This window comes from Schistocerca serialis, chromosome 9 (assembly GCF_023864345.2).
Source record: "Schistocerca serialis cubense isolate TAMUIC-IGC-003099 chromosome 9, iqSchSeri2.2, whole genome shotgun sequence".
Classification (NCBI taxonomy): domain Eukaryota; kingdom Metazoa; phylum Arthropoda; class Insecta; order Orthoptera; family Acrididae; genus Schistocerca; species Schistocerca serialis.
Genome location: NC_064646.1, coordinates 84,533,232 through 84,560,548, shown reverse-complemented (window position 1 = coordinate 84,560,548; position 27,317 = coordinate 84,533,232). Strand labels below are relative to the sequence as shown.

Below are 27,317 nucleotides of genomic sequence, written 5' to 3'. Positions count from 1 at the left end.
GATTGATGGTCATACCAATATAAAAAGCTGTGCAATGAACGCAGACTTGTGAACAGGGGTCTACAAGAGGTTAATGAACTTACACAACTTATTGCCCTAACCGCCCGTTTCTGAGCCAAAAATATCCTTTTAGAATGGGAAGAGTTACTCCAAAATATACACTCCTGGAAATGGAAAAAAGAACACCGTGAATTCATTGTCCCGGGAAGGGGAAACTTTATTGACACATTCCTGGGGTCAGATACATCACATGATCACACTGACAGAACCACAGGCACATAGACACAGGCAACAGAGCATGCACAATGTCGGCACTAGTACAGTGTATATCCACCTTTCGCAGCAATGCAGGCTGCTATTCTCCCATGGAGACGATCGTAGAGATGCTGGATGTAGTCCTGTGGAACGGCTTGCCATGCCATTTCCACCTGGCGCCTCAGTTGGACCAGCGTTCGTGCTGGACGTGCAGACCGCGTGAGACGACGCTTCATCCAGTCCCAAACATGCTCAATGGGGGACAGATCCGGAGATCTTGCTGGCCAGGGTAGTTGACTTACACCTTCTAGAGCACGTTGGGTGGCACGGGATACATGCGGACGTGCATTGTCCTGTTGGAACAGCAAGTTCCCTTGCCGGTCTAGGAATGGTAGAACGATGGGTTCGATGACGGTTTGGATGTACCGTGCACTATTCAGTGTCCCCTCGACGATCACCAGTGGTGTACGACCAGTGTAGGAGATCGCTCCCCACACCATGATGCCGGGTGTTGGCCCTGTGTGCCTCGGTCGTATGCAGTCCTGATTGTGGCGCTCACCTGCACGGCGCCAAACACGCATACGGCCATCATTGGCACCAAGGCAGAAGCGACTCTCATCGCTGAAGACGACACGTCTCCATTCGTCCCTCCATTCACGCCTGTCGCGACACCACTGGAGGCGGGCTGAACGATGTTGGGGCGTGAGCGGAAGACGGCCTAACGGTGTGCGGGACCGTAGCCCAGCTTCATGGAGACGGTTGCGAATGGTCCTCGCCGATACCCCAGGAGCAACAGTGTCCCTAATTTGCTGGGAAGTGGCGGTGCGGTCCCCTACGGCACTGTGTAGGATCCTACGGTCTTGGCGTGCATCCGTGCGTTGCTGCGGTCCGGTCCCAGGTCGACGGGCACGTGCACCTTCCGCCGACCACTGGCGACAACATCGATGTACTGTGGAGACCTCACGCCCCACATGTTGAGCAATTCGGCGGTACGTCCACCCGGCCTCCCGCATGCCCACTATACGCCCTCGCTCAAAGTCCGTCAACTGCACATACGGTTCACATCCACGCTGTCGCGGCATGCTACCAGTGTTAAAGACTGCGATGGAGCTCCGTATGCCACGGCAAACTGGCTGACACTGACGGCGGCGGTGCACAAATGCTGCGCAGCTAGCGCCATTCGACGGCCAACACCGCGGTTCCTGGTGTGTCCGCTGTGCCGTGCGTGTGATCATTGCTTGTACAGCCCTCTCGCAGTGTCCAGAGCAAGTATGGTGGGTCTGACACACCGGTGTCAATGTGTTCTTTTTTCCATTTCCAGGAGTGTAGTATCATATGACATAAGTGAATGAAAATAAGCAAAGTGGACTAATTTTCGTGTCGAACAATCACTCACTTCAGATACTGTTCAAATAGTGTAAAAATTGCATATTTAAGTCTTTGAACCAGATCCTGAATGTGGGCTTTCCACGACAGTTTACTGTCTTATCTGAACACCTAGAAATTTGAACTGTTACGTTTCAGTAATCATATTCCCATACTGTGAAATTAAAATTTCAAGTTTTATTTGAATTGTCTGTTAGAAACTGTCAAAACTGACTCTTACTGTGATTTAGTGTTCCTTTATTTTCTACAAGCCATGAACTTTGGTTATGAAATGCACTATTTGAAATCGAGCCAATGTTGCACACAACATCCTTTACTACTATCGGCAAACAGAAATATTTTAGAGTTACCCGTACTGCTAGAGGGCATGTTGTTCTTGTTGTGGTCTTCAGTCCTGAGACTGGTTTGATGCAGCTCTCCATGCTACCCTATCCTGTGCAAGTTTCCTCGTCTCCCAGTACCTACTGCAACCTACATCCTTCTGAATCTGCTTAGTGTATTCATCTCTTGGTCTCCCTCTACGATTTTTACCCTCCACGCTGCCCTCCAATGCTAAATTTGTGATCCCTTGATGCCTCAGAACATGTCCTACCAACCGGTCCCTTCTTCTCGTGAAGTTGTGCCACAAACTCCTCTTCTCCCCAATTCTATTCAATACCTCCTCATTAGTTATGTGATATACCCATCTAATCTTCAGCATTCTTCTGTAACACCACATTTCGAAAGCTTCTATTCTCTTCTTGTCCAAACGATTTATCGTCCATGTTTCACTTCCATACATTGCTGCACTCCATACAAATACTTTCAGAAACAACTTCCTGACACTTGAATCTATACTCGATGTTAACAAATTTCTCTTCTTCAGAAACGATTTCCTTGCCATTGCCAGTCTACATTTTATATCCTCTCTACTTCGACCATCATCAGTTATTTTACTCCCTAAATAGCAAAACTCCTTTACTACTTTAAGTGTGTCATTTCCTAATCTAATTCCCTCAGCATCACCCGACTTAATGCAACTACATTCCATTATCCTCGTTTTGCTTTTGTTGATGTTCATCATATATTCTCCTTTCAAGATATTGTCCATTCCGTTCAACTGCTCTTCCAGGTCCTTTGCTGTCTCTGACAGAATTACAATGTCATCGGCGAACCTCAAAGTTTTTATTTCTTCTCCATGGAGTTTAATACCTACTCCGAATTTTTCTTTTGTTTCCTTTACTGCTTGCTCAATATACAGATTGAATAACATCGGGGAGAGGCTACAACCCTGTCTCACTCCCTTCCCAACCACTGCTTCCCTTTCATGCCCCACGACTCTTATAACTGCCATCTGGTTTCTGTTCCATTTGTAAATAGCCTTTCGCTCCTTGTATTTTACCCCTGCCACCTTTAGAATTTGGAAGAAATTATTCCAGTCAACATTGTCAAAAGCTTTCTCTAGGTCTACAAATGCTAGAAACGTAGGTTTGCCTTTCCTTAATCTATCTTCTAAGTTAAGTTGTAAGGTCAGTATTGCATCACGTGTTCCAATATTTCTACTGAATCCAAACTGATCTTCCCCGATGTCGGCTTCTACCAGTTTTTCCATTCGTCTGTAAAGAATTCGCATTAGTATTTTGCAGCTGTGACTTATTAAACTGATAGTTCGGTAATTTTCACATCTGTCAACACCTGCTTTCTTTGGGATTTGAATTATTATATTCTTCTTGAAGTCTGAGGATACTTCACCTGTCTCATACACCTTCCTCACCAGATAGTAGGGTTTTGTCAGGATTGGCTCTCCCAAGGCTGTCAGTAGTTCTAATGGAATGTTGTCTACTCCCAGGGTCTTGTTTGGGCTCAGGTCTTTCAGTGCTCTGTCCAACTCTTCATGCAGTAACGTATCTCCCATTTCATCTTCATCTACATTCTCTTCCATTTCTATAATGTTGTCCTCAAGTACATTGCCCTTGTGTAGACCCCTCTATATACTCCTTCCATCTTTCTGGTTTCCCTTCTTTGGTTAGAACTGGGTTTCCATCTGAGCATTTGATATTCATACAAGTGGTTCTCTTTTCTCCAACGGTCTCTTTAATTTTCCTGTAGGCAGTATCTATCTTACCCCTAGTGAGATAAGCCTCTACATCCTCACATTTATCCTCTAGCCATCCCTGCTTAGCCATTTTGCACTTCCTGTCGATCCCATTTTTGAGACATTTGTATTCCTTTTTGCCTGCTTCATTTACTGCATTTTTATATTTTCTCCTTTCATCAATTAAATTCAATATTTCTTCTGTTACCCAAGGGTTTCTACTAGCCCTCGTCTTTTTACCTACTTGATCCTCTGCTGCCTTCACTACTTCATCCCTCAAAGCTACCCATTCTTCTTCTACTGTATTTCTTTCCCTCATTCCTGTCAATTGTTCCCTTATGCTCTCCCTGAAACTCTGCACAACCTCTGGTTTAGCCAGTTTATCCAGGTCCCATCTCCTTAAATTCCCACCTTTTTGCAGTTTCTTCAGTTTTAATCTACAGTTCATAATCAATAGATTGTGATCTGAATCCACATCTGCCCCTGGAAATGTCTTACAATTTAAAACCTGGTTCCTAAATCTCTGTCTTACCATTATATAATCTATCTGAAACCTGTCGGTATCTCCCGACTTCTTCCATGTATACAACCTTCTTTTATGATTCTTGAACGAAGTGTTAGCTATGATTAAGTTGTGCTCTGTGCAAAATTCTACCAGACGGCTTCCTCTTTCATTTCTTAGCCCCATTCCATATTCACCTACTACGTTTCCATCTCTCCCTTTTCCTACTCTCGAATTCCAGTCACACATGACTATTAAATTTTCGTCCCCCTTCACTATCTGAATAATTTCTTTTATCTCATCATACATTTAATTAATTTCTTCATCATGTGCAGAGCTAGTTGGCATATAAACTTGTACTACTGTAGTAGGTGTGGGCTTCGTGTCTATCTTGGCCACAATAATGTGTTCACTATGCTGTTTGTAGAAGCTTACTTGCACGCCTATTTTTTTTATTCATTATTAAACCTACTCCTGCATTACCTCTATTTGATTTTGTATTTATAACCCTGTATTCATCTGACCAAAAGTCTTGTTCCTCCTGCCACCGAACTTTACTAATTCCCACTATATCTAACTTTAACCTATCCATTTCCCTTTTTAAATTTTCTAATCTACCTGCTCGATTAAGGGATCTGGCATTCCACGCTCCGATCTGTAGAACGCCAGTTTTCTTTCTCCTGATAACAACGTCCTCTTGAGTAGTCCCCGCCCGGAGATCCGAATGGGGGACTATTTTACCTCCGGAATATTTTACCCAAGAGGACGCCATCATCATTTAACCATACAGTAAAGCTGCATGCCCTCGGGAAGAATTACGGCTGTAGTTTCCCCTTGCTTTCAGCCGTTCGCAGTACCAGCACAGCAAGGCCGTTTTGGTTATTGTTACAAGGCCAGATCAGTCAATCATCCAGACTGTTGCCCCTGCAACTACTGAAAAGGCTGCTGCCCCTCGTCAGGAACCACACGTTTGTCTGGCCTCTTAACAGATACCCCTCCGTTGTGGTTGCACCTACGGTACGGCCATCTGTATCGCTGAGGCACGCAAGCCTCCCCACCAACGGCAAGGTCCATGGTTCATGGGGAGGCTAGAGGGCATATCATTTTATAAATAAGGAACAGGAGTGGCCCCAACACTGATATCTGGGGCACCCCCACTTGACTGTGTCCCACTCAGACCCCACATCACAGCCCTTCTCAACATTGTGAGTAATGACCTTTTGCTGTTTGTTGCTAAAGTAAGAGGTGAACCAATTGTGAGCTACCCCGCATATTCCTTAATAGTCCAACTTCTGGAGCAATAATTTTTATTAACACAATCAATCGCCTTACTTAAATAAAAAAATATGCCTAGCGTTCGAAACCTTTTGTTTAACCTGTCCAATATCTCACAGAGAAAAGAGAATATAGCATTTTCAGTTGTTAAACAGCTTCTAAAGCTGAACATTTGATAACAAATCGTGTGATATAAAATGATCAATTATCCTTACATACACAGTTTTTTTAATAACTTCAGGAAACACTGATGGCATAAAAATAGGTCTAAAATTGTCCCTTTCTCCCTTTTTATAAAGTGGCTTTACTACAGAGTACTTTAATTGTTCAGGAAACTGACCATTCCTAAAGGAAAAGTTACAAATATGGTTAAATACAGAGCTAACATGTGCAGCACAGTACCTTAATATTGTGTTAGGTAATGGCACAGTAAATGAAGTGACTGCTTTCACAGGTGGGCCTGCCCCTGATGGGTAGTAGAAACCTGTGACAGGACTGGAATAGGATTTGCAGGATGTGTGGATTGGTTAGGTTTTGCATCTGGTTCTTCCACAGGGTATGATATTTTTGGCAAGGGTTTGGGATTGGGAGTGGCATAGGGACGGACTACAACACCCTGGCGAAGGATGTGGTTCAGTTGTTCTATACTGGGATGGTACTGTGTGACGAAGGGGACACTACTTTGTGGCTGGTTTTTGGGGGGTGGTTGGAGGATTGGGGGTGTGAGAGAGGAAATGACATGAGTGGTCTGTTTGCTGACTGGTTCTGGGGGTTGTGCCACCCTGTGAAGGCTGTGGTGAGACCCTCAGCATACTGAACAAGGGAGTTTCCATCGCTTTAGATACACCATCTCCAGATAGCCAGGCCATATTGGAGGGATTTTTTTGGTGTGAAAGGGATGACAGTTGTCAAAACGAAGGTAATGTCGTGGTTGGTGGGTTTAATCTGGACAGAGCCACCAGAGAGGAGGTGGTCAACTTCTAAGAAGATGGCAGACTGTGTTGAGGAGGACCATGTGAAGTGGATGGGAGAGAAGGTGTTGGGGTTATAAAGGAATGAAGATAGGGTGTCTTGGCCCAGGGTCCAGATCATGAAGATATTGTCAATGAACCTGAACCAGACTAGGGGGGTTAGTGTTTTGGGAGGTTAGGAAGATCTCTCGATGGCCCAAAAAACTGTTTGCACAGGAGGGTGCCATTATATATTTCGGAATAATATAATAATTCAGAATGCTCCCAGCAGTTACCACAATGCCAGACATGTATAATATTTTGTTTATTCCCACTTACCTAAGGAGAAATGACTATTATGGTAAGAAAAAGAGTAATCAGAGCTCACAGGAAAAGATTCACAGCTTCATTTTCCCCATATACTACTTGAGAGTGAAATGGTAGAGAAATAGTTTGAAAGTAGTTGTATGAGCTCTTTGCCGAACACTTCAGTGTGAATTGCTAAGTAATAATATAGATGTAGGTATGTCTCACCCTATCCCTTCTTTCATTCTGGTATGGCTACTTGAAAGTTTTATTTCTGCATGCCATGTTCGTGGTTTTGACTAGAAATGTGTTGATGGTGGTGGCTCAGTGGTAAAGTGCCAGACTACAAATCCAAAGGTCTCAGGTTGAATCCCCAGTCAGTCCTATATTTTTATCTATAATATGGCATTTCTTTCACCTCTGGTAATGTTCGTTGATGTGAAAAATTCTAAGTTACACGATGGTTGATTCAAAGGTCAGAGGAAGCCAAAGGCATACCAACTCCAACAGCACCATGCCTAGTAAAGTACTGTAGTGCCCAAACCAATCTTTGGAGTGTAGACTGCTTTGCTTTAATGTAGATGACATTGTAATATTTACTCAAAATTTATATTAGTAATTTCACCACATGTTACTAAATGTTATAGAATTGACTTTTTTCTCATTTTGTCCTAGGTGCGTATTAAAGATACTGGTATAGATCATGAATATGCTGATATAATGACTCTTCCCCTGTCAGAGGATGTTAGCTGTGTTGGGCATGATACTAGTTTTGCTGATGGCGTTGTAATTGTATGCAAGTCAGATGGGGAAGGTGTCCCTTGTGTACGTTTCTTGATGGAGCCTTCCAAGGATGAAAAACAGAAACATGAAAATGGAGTGACCTTGGGAGAGGTTGCATCTAACACTGAGGTACAAGGTTTCACATACTTAAAGTGATACTGATGTTTTATTCTGTCATATGCTAATATTACACTCACACCTTATTTGTTGCTGGTGCAGGAGCAGCAGCAGCAGGAACAAGAACAAGAACAACTAGATCCAGAAATTATGATAGTAGAAACTGAAAGGAAGCCAGAAGAAAGGGAAGGGTCAGAGAGTCATGCTACAGAAATTAGTATGGTTCAAAGTGAGTTTGCTTTAGATAAATGTTATATCTCTTCATTTCGGACTGCAGAACTTCACAGACCAGATCTCAAACTAATATACCTGTAATAATAATTGCTTCAGCTTTATATAATTGCAGATTACTGAAATTAGATTAAGGGATACCTCATTCCTAATTTGATCTGTACTTCTTGCACAGCCATTGTTGTAGCAGTGTTAGTGGAAGTTACAAGAAAGTAATGAAAATTTCCATTTTTTTTTTCTGAAAGTATGTTGTCACACTATTTCAAAATACTTTTCCTCAAGGTGTAAGCACCAATAATAGTCTTCACTTAGTGAAGGTTCTTTATGTGTGTTTAGTGGGAAACTTGTTTAGGAATACTTGAGAAACACACAGCTGCTTCTTATGATCAAATACAAATGCCATCAGGTGGTTTTTTTCACTTTTGGGATAAGAAAAAGATTACATAAGGCCAGGTCTGGGTTGTAAGATGAACGTCATCTGCTCTTATTACTTCAGTTGGAAAACTGTATCTAGGAAGCTAAAATGCATAAATATAGTTTGCCTCAGAATCAAGTTGTTACAGATATGTATCTGCATGGTTGGTTATTGAATATCAACTTTGATCTGCCATAATTAAACCTGTTAAGCATCTGATGATGAAATTCCATGCCCTGAGGCTTCTGTTTATGGGTAAGATGGTGTGGTAGCTTCTGGCTACAAATCTCCTGATATAATGCTCCTCAGGAGGCACGCGACTCTTTTGTGGGTCCATGAATGGTGAGCACAGTGCGTAGAGGTGCTGTAGTAGTCTTTATCGTGTGTACTTCAATGCCTGTCGCTTCTTTTTCCCGGCTCGCTCTACCTTTGCCCACTCTCCTGGCGACAACCCGACTCTCACCTAGGTCTTACCGTGGTTTATTCTTGTGCTGTCTTACATGACTCCCTATGTTTCTCAACTTCTGTGTAGTCCCTACCCAGTTCTGTTGGTCATTGTTTCCAAGTGTCTCTTAAATGCAGATTGTGCAGGGACTGGCACTTCTAGGTGAACTGCCTCACTGCTCGATCCAACACCTAATGCGGTAGCTAGCCCATTGTTGGGGGATTTGCCATATATTTGCACACTTGTAGCCCCTTCTTTCCCTCGGCAATGTAGGGATTGCACTGCTGGTATCTGTGATGCAAAACGTGCAAAGGTTGTGGTGCCCTTCCACAATGAGACATTGTTTCTCACAAAACACTTACCACGACAGGTGGTTGTGGTTGTGACTTGGTGGCGCCCATAGAGTGAGCTCCTGGTTGGAGTAAAAGGCACCAAGCAGACAGTCAGGCATGAAGCTACTCAAACTGACGCAAGCTGGTGGTCATGAGATCCTGGCAATCTCTTCAGATCGGATTTCTCACTAAGATGCTCACCAGTATAGCCCCAAAGTTTTCCTACACTTGTTTACGCTATAGTAGTAGGGACAGTGGTATTGACGTGCAGAACTGTATTCACCACAGTACCTAGTCTGCACTAGAACTGATGGTGAGACATTTCTAATGACCGGATCTCAGTTCTTCATGGAACATATCAAAGATAAGTTTGAAGAGGTGGCAGTGTTGAACAAGACATGGCAAGGCTCCCTCCTTATCCCCTGTGTCTTGAGTGTTACTTTCGTGTACTTCTGTGATCGCTATTCCAGTTTCTTTTATTCCTCATAGCACTTTAAACAAATGACAAGGCATTATTTTTCACTGGGACTTGATTTAGAATACAAGCAGATGAAGAACTATATGGCACCCTGTAATGGCAAGGGGCACAGTTCATCCGCCATATTCAGCTGGGACAATAGGATAATAGAAATGACAAGGGATCATTTGAGGAGGCCATGCTCCCAGAAAAGGTGAAGATAATTGAAGTGTGGAAATGGAAAAAATTGAGTGCTAAATCAGGGGAATCAGAAAACAGTGTATGCTTATTGTACATACCTTATTTGTATCCAAAATTGAGAAAGTATTCTGATACCATGCAATTATGGTGTCTACCTCATCTCTGTAAAAAATAATGAGACAAATGAAAAACGAATAATTTATTAAGAATTATTGAAGTCCCATTCCAGGAAACTGACTGATTCTAAGTGGCAGTAAGAAAGTCTTTGTTGAAAATGCTGTTAATACAGAGGCACAACATTTTAGTTGTGATAATACAAATACAAAAATGCAGCACTAATATTTTAACTGCTGGAACTGTACTCAAAACAACCATTTCTACTTTCTTTTAAATTTTTTGATAAGAGAATAACAAAATTAAATTCAAGTAAATATCTCTCAGTATTGGCTTCTGTTTCTTCCATTCTTGGGATCAGATGTCCCCGAGTTTACTGTAAAACTCCCTATGCTGTTGAGAAAGAAATTGCAACATTCTTAACAAGTCTTTGTGTTGCAACTGATAAACATGACTGGTCTTTCAGATGAAGTATGACATGACTTACATGTTCTTTCCTCGTTTGAATACTTGGACATATTTTCATACTTCCATTTCAGAATAAGTATTCTTATATAGCTATTTGAGATGGTTGAGTATGAGACAATGTGGTCACACACCCCTGCATTGGCAACAGTGTTTCAGCAGCAGCTTTGAAATAAAGTCAGTTGGGTGCACTGGATTTACTTGGAATGGGTTCATAGTTGTAACTGACACAATAATCCGTTGTGGAACAAAGGCTGTCCTAACCTTTCATCATTTCTCTTTAGTTGCAAAATCTCTGTTGCAGCTCAAAAAGGTGTGTCAATTCACCAAAAATTGTCATCTCTTTGAATCGTCTCAGGCTAAATGCATGAGACCTCGGCGCATGGCAGTTGGAACTCCATTGAGAAGCACAGCTTTTTTCAAAGTTTGCACCATTTGGTAAGAATGTTTGAAACATTTTCTCCATAATTTGACACTTGGAGCAAGTCTAGGGACAAGCAACAGAGTACCGAGAACATAGTAGCACTGGAAACCCATTTTGTGAAAAATGCCGGCACTTAGAACATTTAACATTTCCACTCTTCAACTATTTTTATGGTGATATCAGGTCCTATGTACCACCACTATATGGTGCTATAAGTACGTGTGTGTGGGACATACATCATCTTGATGTACCAGTGAACCAGCCTGTGGGAATTGCAGACATACTCAGCATGATGGAAGACCTTGTGTCCATGCCACAACTTGCCATCTGTAAGGACAGGCACACCTGCCATATGCCAGTGTGTCCTATTTACAAGAAGGTACAGACAATCCAAGAACACAAAATCTTTGATCAGTTATTGTAGTTCATTGACAAAAAAATACAAATGTCTTCACATTATTATCAGGTGCTGTTCTTCTTTCATCTGAATCATCCAATCAAGTTACACCTTGGTTCGCTTTCCACTTGAGTACTTTGTGCTTGAATGCCTTTCTGTCATTTTGTACATGGCTGTGGCAATCCATTTCATATTCTTAATGTTTTCTGTGTACTCCTAGATATGTGTAGTTTGCTGGTGTCCAGCATACTCTTGATACGCCCATAAAATTTCGGTCAACATGTCTCCATGTCCTGTACTGTCTGTTTGGTCTCTTGTCTGCCATGCAGTTTGTAGTCTTCTTCTGTTTTATTGGGCACTAGCATTTTTCTGATGATTCTTCTCTCCATTTTCTAGTTACTCTCTGGTGCACTTTTCCTGTACATGACCAATGTTAATGTTTCAGATACATATACACTGATGTGGCAAAAGTCTTGGCATTCCTCCAAATTGTGTGTTGGATCTCCTTTCTCTTGGTGTAGTGCAGCAACTTGGCATGACATGGACCGAAAAATTGTTGGAAACCCCTGCAGACATATTGAGTCATGCTGTGTCTATAGCCGCCCATAATAGCGAAAGTGTTGTAGGTGCAGTTTTGGAGATTAGCGTATTCAGACAGATACGACAGTTTTAGTTTTATTATTAGTATAGGTTATTATTATTATTATCATTATTATTATTACGACAATCAGTTTCACAACAGTTGTGGAAAAAACCTTGTGTCAATCCAGATGACATGAACCAATTGCTACACAGTCGTGAAAGCCCCTCGATCTGAGGCTAAGTGTACCATCTTACCGTTCCTCTCTGACCAACACTGAGGTGCCCCAATTCCCCATGAACAGCTGGAGAAGCATTCCTTTTCCATTCCGTTCTTGGATTGAAGGACTCAGTCTCCGTAACTCTCCTCTGGGAGATGTGTGTACACACAACCTAACTTTGTCCAGCAGCTGGAGGAAGCGTGGGTTGCAGGCTGAAGAGCCACCTTCACTTCTACCGTTCCTAGTCTCAAATTAGAAAAGTCTGTGCAGACCTGTGAAACCTTTAAAAGTTTAAAAGAAAAAATAATGAAGAAATCAAAGGTGGAGGAGATTCTGGCAGGTGCAGCAGTCATATATCCCATTACGACACCCTACTCAGGGCATATATGGCAAGTGAAGACAATGGATTGTGATTTGCTACTTCGGCCTCTGCATTCCAGTGGTGTCAATAGGAGACCACCGATGAGCTCTCTGACAGTGATCAGTTTCATAATCTTAGAGCGCTTTCTCGCAAGATACTGTTTTTTTAAGCAAACACAGAAATAAGAATGCTCAGAATGATCTACATCTACGTTTACATGGGTACTCTGCAAATCACATTTAAGTGCCTGGCAGAGGGTTCATCGAACCACGTTCACAATTCTCTATTATTCCAATCTCGTATACCGCGCGGAAAGAATGAACACCTATATCTTTCCATACGAGCTCTGATTCCCCTTTTTTTATCATGGTGATCGTTTTTCGCTATGTAAGTTGGTGTCAACGAAATATTTTCACGTTCGGAGGAGAAAGTTGGTGACTGGAATTTCATGAGAAGATTCTGCAGGAAAGAAAAACGCATTTGTTTTAATGATGCCCACCCCATATCCTGTATCATGTCAGTGACACTCTCTCCCCTATTTCGCGATAGTGCAAAATATGTTGTCCTTTTTTGAACTTTTGCAATGTACTACCTCAATCCTGTCTGGTAAGGATCCCACACCGTGCAGTAGTACTCTAAAAGAGGACGGACAAGTGTAGGGTAGGCAGTCTCCTTAGTAGATCTGTTATGTTTTTTAAGTGTCCTGCCAGTAAAATGCAATCTTTGGTTAGCCTTCCCCACAACATTTTCTATGTGTTCCTCCCAATTTGTTGTTTGTAATTGTAATTCCTAGGTATTTGGATGAACTTATGGCCTTTAGATTTGGCCGATTTATCGTGTAACCAAAGGTTAACGGATTCCTTTTAGCACTCGTGTGGATGACCTCACACTTTTCGTTATTTAGGGTCAATTCCCTATTTTTGCACCATACAAATACTTTTTCTGAATGGTTCTACAATTTGTTTTGATCTTCTGATGACTTTATTAGTCAATAAACGACAGCGTCATCTGCAAGCAGCCTAAGACGGCTACTCAGATTGTCTCCCAAATTGTTTATATAGATAAGGAAGAGCAAAAGGCCAATGTCACTACTTTGGGGAATGCCAGAAATCACTTCTGTTTTAACTATATATGACGGTAGTATCTGTTCCCGAAAGAACAGTTACCGTGGATGACCATGCAGCTGTGCTAGACATGAAATGAAAATTAAATGAACACCCTAGCTGCAAACAGGCGTTGATGTACTTCGGTGGGGACATGTTGAAAATGTGTGCACCGACCGGGACTCGAACCAGGGATCTCCTGCTTACATGGCAGACGCTCTATCCATCTGAGGCATCGCGGGCACAGAGGATAGTGCGTCTGCAGGGACTTATCCCTTGCACATTCTTGTGCGAACGCACATGCTATGCCCGAACTCGTACGGAACTTGGTAGATTAATCTGCCACGAGTAATGAGTATGATGGGCGAACATCTATTAGGCGCACTACAAATGTAGTGGTGTGGACATGTTGGGAATGTGGATCTCACGGGGAACGTGCAAGGGATAAGTCCCTGCAGACGCACTATCCTCTGTGCCCGCGATGGCTCAGATGGATAGAGCATCTGCCATGTAAGCAGGAGATCCCAGGTTCGAGTCCCGGTCGGGGCACACATTTTCAGCATGTCCCCACTGAAGTACATCAACGCCTGTTTGCAGCTAGGGTGTCCATTTAATTATCATTTCATTTCTAGCAGAGCTGCATGGTCATCCACGGTAACTGTTCTTTCGGGAACAGATACTACCATCATATATAGTTAAAATATGGCTTCCTGGCCATTGACCTTCTTGTGCGAACGCACACGCTATGCCTGAACTCGTACGGGACTTGGTAGATTAATCTGCCACGAGTAATGAGTATGGTGGGCAAACATCTATTAGGCGCACTACGAATGTGGTGGTGTGGACATGTTGGGAATGTGGATCTGACGGGGAACGTGCAATGGATAAGTCCCTGCAGATGCACTATCCTCTGTGCCCGCGATGGCTCAGATGGATAGAGCGTCTGCCATGTAAGCAGGAGATCCCGGGTTCAAGTCCCGGTCGGGGTACACATTTTCAACATGTCCCCACTGAAGTACGTCAACGCCTGTTTGCAGCTAGGGTGTCCATTTAACTATCATTTCACTTCTGTTTTACTCGATGACTTTCCATCAGTTACCACGAACCGTTACCTCTCTGACAGGAAATCACGAATCCAGTCGCATAACTGAGACGATATTCCATAAGCACGCAATTTCACTATAAGTTGCTTGTGTGGTACAGTGTGAAAAGCCTTCCAGAAATCCAGTCATACGCAATCAATCTATAATCCAGACATACGGAATCAATCTGATATCTGTTGTCAGTAGCACTCATCACTTCATGCAAGGAAAGAGCTAGTTGTGTTCCACAAGAACGATGTTTTCTAAATTCACGTTGACTGTGTGTCAGTAGACCATTTTCTTTGAGGTAATTCATAATGTTCGAACACAATATATGTTCCAAAATCCTGCTGCACATCAACATTAATGACATGAGCCTGTATTTTAGTGGATTACTTCTACTACCTTCCTTGAATGTTGGTGTGACCTGTGCAACTTTCCAGTCTTTGGGTACGGCTTCTTCGTTGAGTGAACTGTTGTATGTGATTGTTAAGCATGGAGTTATTGCATAAGTGTACTCTGAAAGGAACCTAATTGGTATACTGTCTGGACCAGAAGACTTGTTTTTATTAAGTGATTTGAGTTGCTTCACTACTCCCAGGACATTTACTTCTATGTTTGGGCGCTGATGACCACGCTGTTTAGCGCCCGAAAACCTCAAACCACACACACACACACACACACACACACACACACACACACACACACACACACACACACACACACACTTCTATGTTACTCATGTTGGCAGCTGTTGTTGATTCAATTTATGGAACATTGTCTTCTTTTTGAAGTCATTTCGGAAGGATGTGTGTAGTAACTATGCTTTGGCAGCACTGTATTCGATAGTATCTCCATTGCCATTGTACAGAGAAGGCATTGAGTATGTCCTGCCGCTAGAAACTTCACATATGACCAGAATCTCTTTGGATTTTCTGTCAGGTTTTGAGACAAAGTATCGTTATGGAAACTATTACAAGCATCTTGCACTGAAGTCCATGCTAAATTTCGAGCTTCTGTATAAGATCACCAGTCTTGGGGATTTTGTGTCTGTTTGAATTTGGAATGTTTGTTTCGTTGTTTCTGCAATAGTGTTCTGACCCGTTTTGTGTACCAAGGAGGATCAGCTCCGTCGTTTGTTAATTTATTTGGTATAAATCTCGCAATTGCTGCCGATACTATTCCTTTGAATTCAAGCCACATCTGGTCTACACTTATATTGTTAATTTGGAAGGAGTGAAGATTGTCTCTCAGCAAGGGATCAAGTGAATTTTTATCTGCTTTTTTGAATAGGTATATTTTTCATTTATTTTTGGAGGGTTTGGGGGTTACAATATTCAGTCTTGCTACAATAACCCAGTGTTCTCTAATCCCTGTATCCATTTTGATGCTCATTATTAACTTGGGATTATTTGTTGCTAGGAGGTCAAGTGTAGTTTCACAACCGTTTACTATTCGCATGGGCTCATGAACTAACTGCCTGAAATAATTTTCAGAGAATGCATTTAACACAATTTCAGATGATGTTTTATGCGGACCTCTAGAATTAAACATGTATTTTTGCCAATATATTGAGGGTAAATTAAAGCCACCACCAACTATAATCATATGTGTCGGGTATGTGTATGAAATCAAACTCAAGTTTGAAACTTCCTGGCAGATTAAAACTGTGTGCTCGACCGAGACTCGAACTACGGACGGAAGGTAGGAGAAGGTAGGAGACGAGATACTGGCAGAAGTAAAGCTGTGAGGACTGGGCATGAGTCGTGCTTCGGTAGCTCAGATGGTAGAGCACTTGCCCGCGAAAGGCAAAGGTCCGGAGTTCGAGTCTCGGTCGGGCACACAGTTTTAATCTGCCAGGAAGTTTCATATCAGCGCACACTCCGCTGCAGAGTGAAAATCTCATTCTGGAAACTCAAGTTTCTTTGAACCTTTCAGCTTTTGTATCATCTGAATTGGGAGGTCGGTAGAAGGATCCAATTATTATATTCTGATTGCCAACAATGACCTCTGCTCATACTAACCCACAAAAACTATCTACTTCTAACAGCAACAAACATGCCACCTCCAACTGTGATTAGCCTATCAATTTTGAACACCGTTAGGTTCTTTGTGAAAATTTTGGCTGAGCTTATCTCCAGTTTCAGCCAGCTTTCAGTGCCTATAACGATTTGAGCATCAGTGCTTTTTCTTAGCGCTTGGAGCTCTGGTACTTTCCTAACACAGATATGACAGTTTACAACTGTTACAGACCAATGGTTCTTGTATCTACGTTCTTCCTGTGTTCGGGCTGCAGCCTTTCTGACTGAAGCCCTTCTTGTGTTTTCCGAAGACCCTCTCGTAAAAAACTGCCCAGTCCATGCCACACAGCCCCTGGTACCTGTGTAGCCGCCTCTTGACCTTTTCAGTGGAACCCAAATTCCAACCACCCTTTGGCGCAAGTTGGGGAATCTCCAGCCTACACAGTTGCAGAACTGTCTGAGCCTCTGATTCAGACACTCCACTTGGCTCTGTATCAGGGGTTAGCAATCCGTCCTGTCTACTATGCTGCAAATGGTCAGCTCTGCTTTCATCTCGCAAGCAAGACTGGCAGCCTTTACCATTTCTGTTAGCTGCTTGAAACCAGAGAGAATCTCTTCCGATCCAAAGTAACACACATCATTGGTACCGACGGAGCCACCATCTGCTGTTGGCTGCACCCTGTGTTCTTCATGGCATCTGCGAGGACCCATTCCACGTCTTCTATGACTCCATCCGGTATGCACACAGAGTACACATTGGCTTCCTTCCCCTTATTGGCAGGCCATGTCCATAAGGGGCCCCATAATGTGCCCAACACTGGAGCTCCCAAATATCAATAATCCCATCCTCTGTGGTTGTCCGGATTTTGCAGGCTGATGTGGTTGTCCGGATTTTGCATGCTGAGTGGTTTCCTCTGAAACAGGACATGTGACAGCATCTACCTGAGCGACGTGTCAGCCACAGACAGCACGTGGAACCTGTTTGTCAGACTAATGAGGGAGGCCTCATGTGCAGCCCCCTGCTATGCCCCGGGGCAATCTCCCACTCAATCACAGGTGAGGGGGGTCAACCTCAGTGTGAGCAGTAACTGGGTTGGCCACCAGTGAGGACCGATCGGAGGACTCGGACATTGGATTCCCACAGCCCACCCACAACAGTGATGCCCATCCACTGCATCCTCAAGCTGTGTAACCGAAGCCATCACAGCCTGGAGCTGAGAGCGAAGTGTCACCAACTCGGCTCACATCTGCACACAACCATCACAGTCCCTATCTGTACCATGGAAAACTAAACTACCCAGATAAACATACTATTGGCATGTGCTGCGGAACTCTACTGTAGACAGTAATGAAAACACAGGAACTGTGTCTATTAAATTGCGAAAGCTTGAATTTTGTGTGTGTGTGTTTGTGTTTGTTTGTGTGTCTATCAACATGCCAACACTTTCGCTTGGTAAGTTACATCATCTTTGTTTTTAGATATAAATTAGATTAATATGCAGAGATTCAAAAACCTAACTACCGAAACACTCGGATGAAACTAAATAATATTCCCCTGATTAGGAACTTGTGATATGTCACGAAACCTATTTGCTTTCCAACACAAACGGAAATGCAAGAACTGTGGCTATCAGATATTAAATTAACATGCAGAAACTGAAGAAACTAAACTATTAAAGCAAACAGATGATATTATAAAATTCACTCATGGCTAGTAACTCATAAAAGTCACAAAATCGGTTACTTCCGTGTCGTTATGTCTGCCTCAGCTGGCTGCTGCTGCCTTACTGTGACTTTTCCTCCTCTCAGGCGTACGTGGAACATTTTGTGATTCAGTTTACGGTGACCTCCCACTTTCAGGCACTTGGACAAAGGACACCTTCCAGCTCTTTACTGTACCCTGTTCAGGGACATATAATGACCATTTACAGAGGAGGAACTCCTTTGTGCCATTGGCTCATCTCATGACATGGCCCCAGATCCTAACTTGATCCTTAATCGAAGGATCCAACACTTGGGTGCAGCTGGAAAAATTACTTTCTCAGTGTTAGCTGTATCTGGCTTAGAGGCAAATTCCCCACACACTGGTGAAATAATACTGTTCTTCCACCGGGAAAGGATTAAAGTGAACAACAAAATATTAAATCAAATTCAATGATGCTTTTGTGTACTTTTTACATTGAACTTGTACCATACTTAGTACCAAAATTTAGTCTTTTCAAAACTTACTTTTGTCACTCATACTTAACGTCACAATAAAGCCGCTGAATCTCTCTCTTTTTGGGTGCATCACCGTATACACTGATCAGCTGAAACATTATTACCATTTTCCACTGCGACATTGGATGTCACCTGGTGGCATTGGGAACATGTGAAGCGTTAACAAAAGTATGTAAGTGCAGCAGACACAGGCAGGGGATCACTCTAGCGAAGATATGTGCTGCAAATGGGAAAATCCATTGAGGCAAGAGACTTTGACAAAGGGCGGATCTTTATTACACAGAGCCTGTGAACGAATATCTCGAAAACGGCGAAGCTGGTCAAATTTTTGTGTACTACTGTTTTAAGCATCTACAGAAAGAGGTTGAAGGACAATGAAACTACCACTAGGCATTAAATGGTTGGATGTCCATGACTCTTCACCGAATGTGGGGTTTGGAGGCTTGTCTGCTCTGTAAAGTAGGATAGATGGTGATCATTGGAATCTCTGCCGAAAGAGAACAATACTGATGCACACGCAACGTGTTTTTGAGCACACCGTTCATTGTACATTATTGAACATGGAGCTTCGCAGCAGACCACTCCTATATGTTCACATGTTGACCCAACGACATCAACAATTACAATTGCAGTGGGCCTGGGACTATCCGGATTCCACTGTCAATCAGTGGAAACTTGTCAGCTCTTTGGGTGAATCACATGTTTGCTATACTAGGTCGATGGTCATCTCCACAATTACTATCATCGAGATGAGTGGTGACTCAAAACGTGCTGTGCACAACGGATGCAGACTGGTTGCAGCAGTACTATGCTGTGGGAGAATCCTGTGTGGACATTCTCCTGCGCTTGTATGGGACCTATGGTAGTAACCGAAGACATGCTGACAGCTGTGAACCAGCTGCATCCCTTCAAACTTGATGTCTTCCCTGACAATGATGTCATCTTCGAGCAGTATAATTGCCCATATCTCGGAGCCAGAACTGTGCTGCATTGGTTTGAGGAGCATTATAGTTAACTCGCGTTGATGTCCCGGTGACCCAAATTACCTGATGTAAATCCTATGGAATCCATCTTGGTCACTATTGGGCGCCATCACCACGTACACAAATCAGTGGTGCGGTATCTATGTGAGTTACATGATGTGTGCACAGACATCAATGCCAGATACCTCCACAAACCTACCAACAAACTGTCGTATGCCTGATATACAGAATCACTGATGTATTTTGTTCCAAAGATCGACAAACATACTATTAAGCAGGTGGTCATAATGTTTTGGCTCATCAGTGTAGATGTTAATGAGTGATATTAGAGAAGGAAAGTTGCTATTCACCATATAGCAGAGATGCTGAGTCGCGATAGGCACAATAAAGAGATTCACACAATTAAAGCTTTCGGCCATTAAGGCCTTTGTCAGCAGTAGACACACATACACAGCTCTCTGAGACTGCAGATGTGTGTGCAAGTTGCGTTTGTGTGTGTGTGTGTGTGTGTGTGTGTGTGTGTGTGTGTGTGTGTGCCTTCATAATTTTGTAAGAAGGATTAAAACTGAAAGAATTAATTAGTGCAGAAAACTTTATTCACAAGAGGGAATATATGCTGAACAGCATCTTTAATATTTTATGGCTTAACTATAGCAATTTGAAAAATTAATTGTTCATACTGATGTCTATTTATCAGTGATTTAACATTGTTGTTGTTGTTATTGTTGTGGTCTCCAGTCCTGAGACTGGTTTGATGCAGCTCTCCATGCTACTCTATCCTGTGCAAGGTTCTTCATTCCCAGTACCTGCTGCAACCTACATCCTACTGAATCTGCTTGGTGTATTCATCTCTTGGTCTCCCTCTATGATTTTTACCCTCCACGCTGCCCTCCAATACTAAATTGGTGATCCCTTGATGCCTCAGAACCTGTCCTACCAACCGATCCCTTCTTCTAGTCAAGTTGTGCCACAAACTTCTCTTCTCCCCAGTCCTATTCAATACCTCCTCATTAGTTATGTGATCTACCCATCTAATCTTCAGCATTCTTCTGTAGCACCACGTTTCGAAAGCTTCTATTCTCTTCTTGTTCAAACTATTTATCGTCCATGTTTCACTTCCATACATGGCTACACCCCATACAAATACATTCAGAAACGACTTCCTGGCACTTAAGTCTATACTCGATGTTAACAAATTTCTCTTCTTCAGAAACGCTTTCCTTGCCATTGCCAGTCTACATTTTATATCCTCTCTACTTCGACCATCATCAGCTATTTTGCTCCCCAAATAGCAAAACTCCTTTACTACTTGCAGTGTCTCATTTCCTAATCTAATTCTCTCAGCATCACCCGACTTAATTTGCCTACATTCCATTATCCTCGTTTTGCTTTTGTTGATGTTCATCTTATACCCTCCTTTCATGACACTGTCCATTCCGTTCAACTGCTCTTCCAAATCCTTAGCTGTCTCTGACAGAATTACAATGTCATCGGCGAACCTCAAAGTTTTTATTTCTTCTCCATGGATTTTAATACCTACTCCGAATTTTTCTTTTGTTTCCTCCACTGCTTGCTCTATATACAGATTGAATAACATCGGGGAGAGGCTACGACCCTGTCTCACTCCCTTCCCAGCCACTGCTTCCCTTTCATGTCCCTTGACTCTTTATAAGTGCCATCTGGTTTCTGTACAAATTGTAAATAACCTTTCGCTCCCTGTATTTTACCCCTGCCACCTTCAGAATTTGAAAGAGAGTATTCCAGTCAACATTGTCAAAGGCTTTCTCTAAGTCTACAAATGCTAGAAATGTAGGTTTGCCTTTCCTTAATCTTTCTTCTAAGATATGTCGTAAGGTCAGTATTGCCTCACGTGTTCCAATATTTCTTCGGAATCCAAACTGATCTTCCCCGAGGTCGGCTTCTACTAGTTTTTCCATTCGTCTGTAAAGAATTCGCATTAGTATTTTGCAGCCGTGACTTATTAATCTGATAGTTCAGTAATTTTCACATCTGTCAACACCTGCTTTCTTTGGGATTGGAAGTATTATATTCTTCTTGAAGTCTGAGGGTATTTTGCCTGTCTCATACATCTTGCTCACCAGACGGTAGAGTTTTGTCAGGACTGGCTCTCTCAAGGCTGTCAGTAGTTCTAATGTAATGTTGTCTACTCCCAGGGCCTTGTTTCGACTTACCGTATTTACTCGAATCTAAGCCGCACTCGAATCTAAGCCGCACCTGAAAAATGAGACTCGAAATAAAGGAAAAAAAATTTCCCGAATCTAAGCCGCACCTGAAATTTGCGACTCGAAATTCAAGGGGAGAGAAAAGTTGTAGGCCGCACCTCCAAATCGAAACAAAGTTGGTCCATTGTAATATGAGACACAATTTACGTCGAATGAATGACGATACAGCGACAGTAGTTTGGTTCGAGTCGTAAGCTTAGCAGTTAAGCTTTAACAGGTAGCCATTGCTATGCGTCAGGCGCTCCGTCCGTATTTATACGAGTACCCTTCCTTTTTCACGTGCTCTGTCTGGTTTGAATCGATTGCTTATTTTGCTTTGATCTGATAAGTGCCGTTTTCTTTGTTATAGGTGTTCACATCATCCTAAGCTGAAAATGCATTACTGTACTGTGTCATGCATTGTTTGTCGCATTCTGATAGTGCGTGTTTACGGCCTGTCGCCGCTCGCGGCACGGATTGCTTTTGTGCGCGCTACCGCCGCTTAAAAAGAGAGGAATCGTCTCATTAGCTAAACAACGGCAAGATACTGCTATTTGTTGTTACTTACACTGCTGCTTTCTTTGATAATGATCAACAAGGACCAAATAATAGACTGCGTGTGATAGAACATGTTCTGAGCGAGAGTTCGGCGAAAATTTTTCTCCGTTTGAAAATCTTTGCGGCCGCTTCTTTAGTACATCAAATTCTGCACAGAAATTAGAGTCATCTTAGATTTAAAAATTTAATCAGTTGCCGTGCTTCATTTCTGACTGTATCACATTAGGCATAAGAATAATACGAATATAAACATGACACGATACGTATGTTCTTCCGCGGTTGCTGTTGTCTCACTCTAGTTTCGTAGTTTATTAGGCAGACAGGATTTAAATGAGATAGCAGCAAACGCGAAAGAATACATGGCAAAATGTTTACATTCGATTATTCTTATGGTGAAGAGAATACTGCATGTGATTCACATTTCATCAGGTTCCTATTAGCAACCATCTCTTCTCACTGGTAGGAAAAAATTCAGAACGTAGAGTTGGCCATATTGACAAACATCCTAAACAGTCTTGCCAGTCGGATTTTCGTAGTACATTGAAATTCTGCTACATTCGAAGATGAACAATACGGAATTTGTATTTACTTCGTTGGATAATGTATGAAAATGCAGTGGTCGAAACTCGGGGCGGAGAAAAAAAAAAGCTCGTCTTCCACCTTTCTTTTTTTTTTTCTTTTTTTTAAAATTTATTTACTGACTCAGAGGTTTTGGCGAAAGTATTTATCTTTGTGCCTACATAGCATACCTGTGTAGTGCTACATATATTCGACAGCAGAAGTTATAGTTGTAGCGGCACCTACCAACATTTTTCTGAACTTTGCTTGCTTTGCACTCGATTCTAAGCCGCAGGCGGTTTTTTGGATTACAAAAATCGGAAAAAAAGTGCGGCTTAGATTCGAGTAAATACGGTAGGTCTTTCAGTGCTCTGTCAAACTCTTCACGCAGTATCGTTCCTAAATTTCTGTCCTACCATTATATAATCTATCTGAAACCTGTCTGTATCTCCAGGCTTCTTCCATGTATACAACCTTCTTTTATGGTTCTTGAACGAAGTGTTAGCTATGATTAAGTTATGCTCTGTGCAAAAATTCTACTGTGTGGCTTCTTCTTTCATTTCTTCCCCCCAATCCATATTCACCTACTACGTTTCCTTCTCTCCCTTTTCCTACTACCAAATTCCAGTCACCCATACTATTAAATTTCTGTCTCCCTTCACTATCTGAATAATTTCTTTTATTTCATCATACTTTTCTTCAATTTCTTCATCATCTGCAGAGCTAGTTGGCATATAAACTTGTACTACTGTAGTAGGCATGGGCATCGTGTCTATCTTGACCACAATAATGCGTTCACTATGCTGTTTGTAGTAGCTTACCCACACTCCTATTTTTTTTAAATTCATTATTAAACCTACTCCTGCATTACCCCTATTTGATTTTGTATTTATAACCCTGTATTCACCTGACCAAAAGTCTTGATCCTCCTGCCACCGAACTTCACCAATTCCCACTATATCTAACTTTAACCTATCCATTTCCCTTTTTAAATTTTCTAACCTACCTGCCCGATTAAGGGATCTGACATTCCACACTCTGATCCGTAGAACGCCAGTTTTCTTTCTCCTGATAACGACGTCCTCTTGAGTAGTCCCCTGCCCGGAGATCGGAATGGGGGACTATTTTACCTCCAGAATATTTTACCCAAGAGGACGTGATCATCATTTAACCATACAGTAAAGCTGCATGCCCTTCGGAAAAATTACGGCTGTAGTTTCCCCTTGCTTTCAGCCGTTAGCAGTACCAGCACAGCAAGGCAGTTGTGGTTAGTATTACAAGGCCAGATCAGTCAATCATCCAGACTGTTGCCCCTGCAACTACTGAAAAGGCTGCTGCCCCTCTTCAGGAACCACACATTTGTCTGGCCTCTCAACAGATACCCCTCCGTTGTGGTTGCACCTACGGTACGGCTATCTGTATCGCTGAGGCACACAAACCTCCCCACCAATGGCAAGGTCCATGGGGAAAGGATTTAACATTATTTCTTGTAATTTTAGTGTCCATCACACCCCCACCATAGTATCGCCAGACAAATGCAGTATGGTATACTGGTGTAACACACAAAATATATTTTGTAATGAAATTTGAAATAACTTAATGGAAAGGAATTATTATTAAAGAAAGTAGATGATATTCAATTCTGTACATCGAATGCTGTAATTTCTTGTAAAATTTCAGAACTCAGAACTGTAGAAACTCTTCAGAATCACTTTTGATAGCTGCTTCATGCCGTTCACTTTCAAAAGAGTTATACTTTTTGGCAAGTTTAGCATTTTATTATGCTACTGTAGACGAAATCCGTTTATGCAGTTCTTAAACTTCCCCCATTTTTGAAAGATAAAAGAAACTGGCATAAGGTTATAGGAATGTCTCTAGTTGCTTGATAAGGCACAGATAACAGTATTCTTCCTGCTTTGTTTGCAGGTTGACACACTCAACATCAACACTTAAATCATGCTAACACAGCTTTTTTGGATGCCACTGTTTCGTTATTTGTTTACACTCCGTGTTATTAATCTATATTACATCTACTCCAGTGTGGTTAATTTTGATTCTATAAAAAAAGTGTATAGTTTTAAAGCTTGAAAGGAGGATATAAGATGAACATCAACAAAAGCAAAACGAGGATAATGGAATGTAGTCGAATTAAGTCGGGTGATGCTGAGGGAATTAGATTAGGAAATGAGACACTTAAAGTAGTAAAGGAGTTTTGCTATTTGGGGAGCAAAATAACAGATGATGGTCGAAGTAGAGAGGATATAAAATGTGGACTGGCAATGGCCAGGAAAGCGTTTCTGAAGAAGAGAAATTTGTTAACATCGAGTATAGATGTAACTGTCAGGAAGTCGTTTCTGAAAGTATTCATATGGAGTGTAGCTATGTATGGAAGTGAAACATGGACGATAAACAGTTTGGAGAAGAAGAGAATAGAAGCTTTCGAAATGTGGTGCTACAGAACAATGCTGAATATTAGATGGGTAGATCACATAACTAATGAGGAGGTATTGAATAGGATTAGGGAGAAGAGGAGTTTGTGGTACAACTTGACTAGAAGAAGGGATCGGTTGGTAGGACGCGTTCTGAGGCATCAAGGGATCACCAATTTAGTATTGGAGGGCAGTGTGGAGGGTAAAAATCGTAGAGGGAGACCGAGAGATCAATACACTAAGCAGATTCAGAAGGATGTAGGTTGCAGTAGGTACTGGGAGATGAAGAAGCTGGCACAGGATAGAGTAGCATGGAGAGCTGCATCAAACCAGTCTCAGGACTGAAGACAACAACAGCAACAACAACAACAACAAGAGTTTTAAAGCAATATTCATGACCATAACACAGCTTTTTAGCATTCATGTAATTCTTCATTAAGTGCAAAAAGTTGTATCCATTAGTTCCAGTGCGTTAGTATCGTGCAGCACCCTTCGGAACAGTCTTATTATGTAATTCACATATCTGACTGAATGTGTAGTGGCATGTTGTCAATGCTTCAATTGAAGTCTCTCCATTTCTCATATGTCTAATAACTATGTAATAGCACTAAGGAGAGAACTGATTCAATAAATGTGAAACATTTGACTGTCTATCAGAATTCAAGACATTATGTTATTTCTCAGATGAACTAACATTTTCCATGTCAGAGATAGAAATTTTATCATCTGCGAAATAAACAGTGTGTAGAAGACTGTTTCTTATCTTGTGGGATGGTGAGAACAGCTTGTTACAGTTCAGGTCTGTGTGTCTTGCCACGTGATGTAGTTACCCGTTGTAGTCCTGCCCACTGCTGTATTCTCAATTGTAAATTTCATTTTAGGTAGTAAACTGGCAGAGGACATCAGTGACCTGTTGACACTTGATTCATCTGAACATGCAACTCAAGGGCAAGGGAAGAGCAAGGATAAAACCAAGAAGAACAGAAAGAAGAAGAAACTGTTCAGTCAGTACTCCCAGAAGGGTATGTATTCATTGTTGGTGTATTAGCTGGAAAGGTATGACTATGGCATTTTAATGATGTTTTAAATTCTTGTGTTCATCCCTGTTTTTAAGTTACAGCTGCTAAGAGAAGAGCAATTAAAGACTGTATAAATATCAATGACATGGCAGAAATTGTAGACGAAGAAGATAAAAATGGGATAAAAACAAAGAGAAAGATGTACAAATGTCCAGAGTGCTTCAAAAAATTTAACAAAAATAGTAACTTCAAACAACATTTAGGTTAGTGCTCAATATTTTAGATTTCATTGGTTATTTGGATTGATGATTTAGTAGTAATTTGATGATAATATGTAGTATATTATGGTAAGGTTGTAGTACATGTACTTTGTTAACTGTATCTTGTCAGAGATTTGAAATAATTTAAGTATTGACACATAGTAAAGAAAGTTTCGCACCAATCTATTTTTCTGACTCCCACACTAGTATTTTCAAGGTGTTAAACTGCTACTGTGGCAACACTGTCTAGGTTACTGAGCCATTCAGTTATTGAATGCAGAAAAGATCTGACACTTGAAAATTTGCAGATGGAAGAGAAAAACCTGTGTGTGTCTGCTATGACTAAAGCATTAGTTAGAAAGGAGTGCCTGATGTGTAACAAGGGCTGAACAAATATGCATACTGTATGCCATTGTGGTCTACAGTCCAAACACTAGATTGATGCAGCTCTTCATCCTAGCCTGTCCTATGAAAGCCTCTCATTTCTGTGTCTTACATCAGTGCAAACCTGCTCACAATAATCATACTATTGTATTCCTCAACGAATTTACTTCTTACACATGCCTCAGAAT

At 41.8% G+C, this 27,317-nt stretch overlaps 1 protein-coding gene and 2 non-coding genes across 4 annotated transcripts in view; all 3 read left to right on the top strand.

Moving 5' to 3' along the window:
• LOC126419174 (zinc finger protein 420-like) overlaps positions 1–27,317 on the top strand; it is a 158,792-nt gene that overhangs the window by 99,803 nt on the left and 31,672 nt on the right. Inside the window, exons 10-13 of one of the 2 annotated variants that reach the window (XM_050086304.1) lie at positions 7,424–7,660; positions 7,751–7,877; positions 26,348–26,488; positions 26,587–26,748. In XM_050086304.1, coding sequence (XP_049942261.1) covers positions 7,424–7,660; positions 7,751–7,877; positions 26,348–26,488; positions 26,587–26,748 — 667 coding nt within the window. Of the gene's footprint in view, positions 1–7,423; positions 7,661–7,750; positions 7,878–26,347; positions 26,489–26,580; positions 26,749–27,317 lie in introns of both variants that reach the window. The other variant, XM_050086303.1, reaches the window with a different exon arrangement.
• Trnat-ugu (transfer RNA threonine (anticodon UGU)) lies at positions 13,868–13,942 on the top strand. Its single transcript has one exon. It is a non-coding gene; the product is annotated as a tRNA-Thr (tRNA).
• Trnat-ugu (transfer RNA threonine (anticodon UGU)) lies at positions 14,308–14,382 on the top strand. Its single transcript has one exon. It is a non-coding gene; the product is annotated as a tRNA-Thr (tRNA).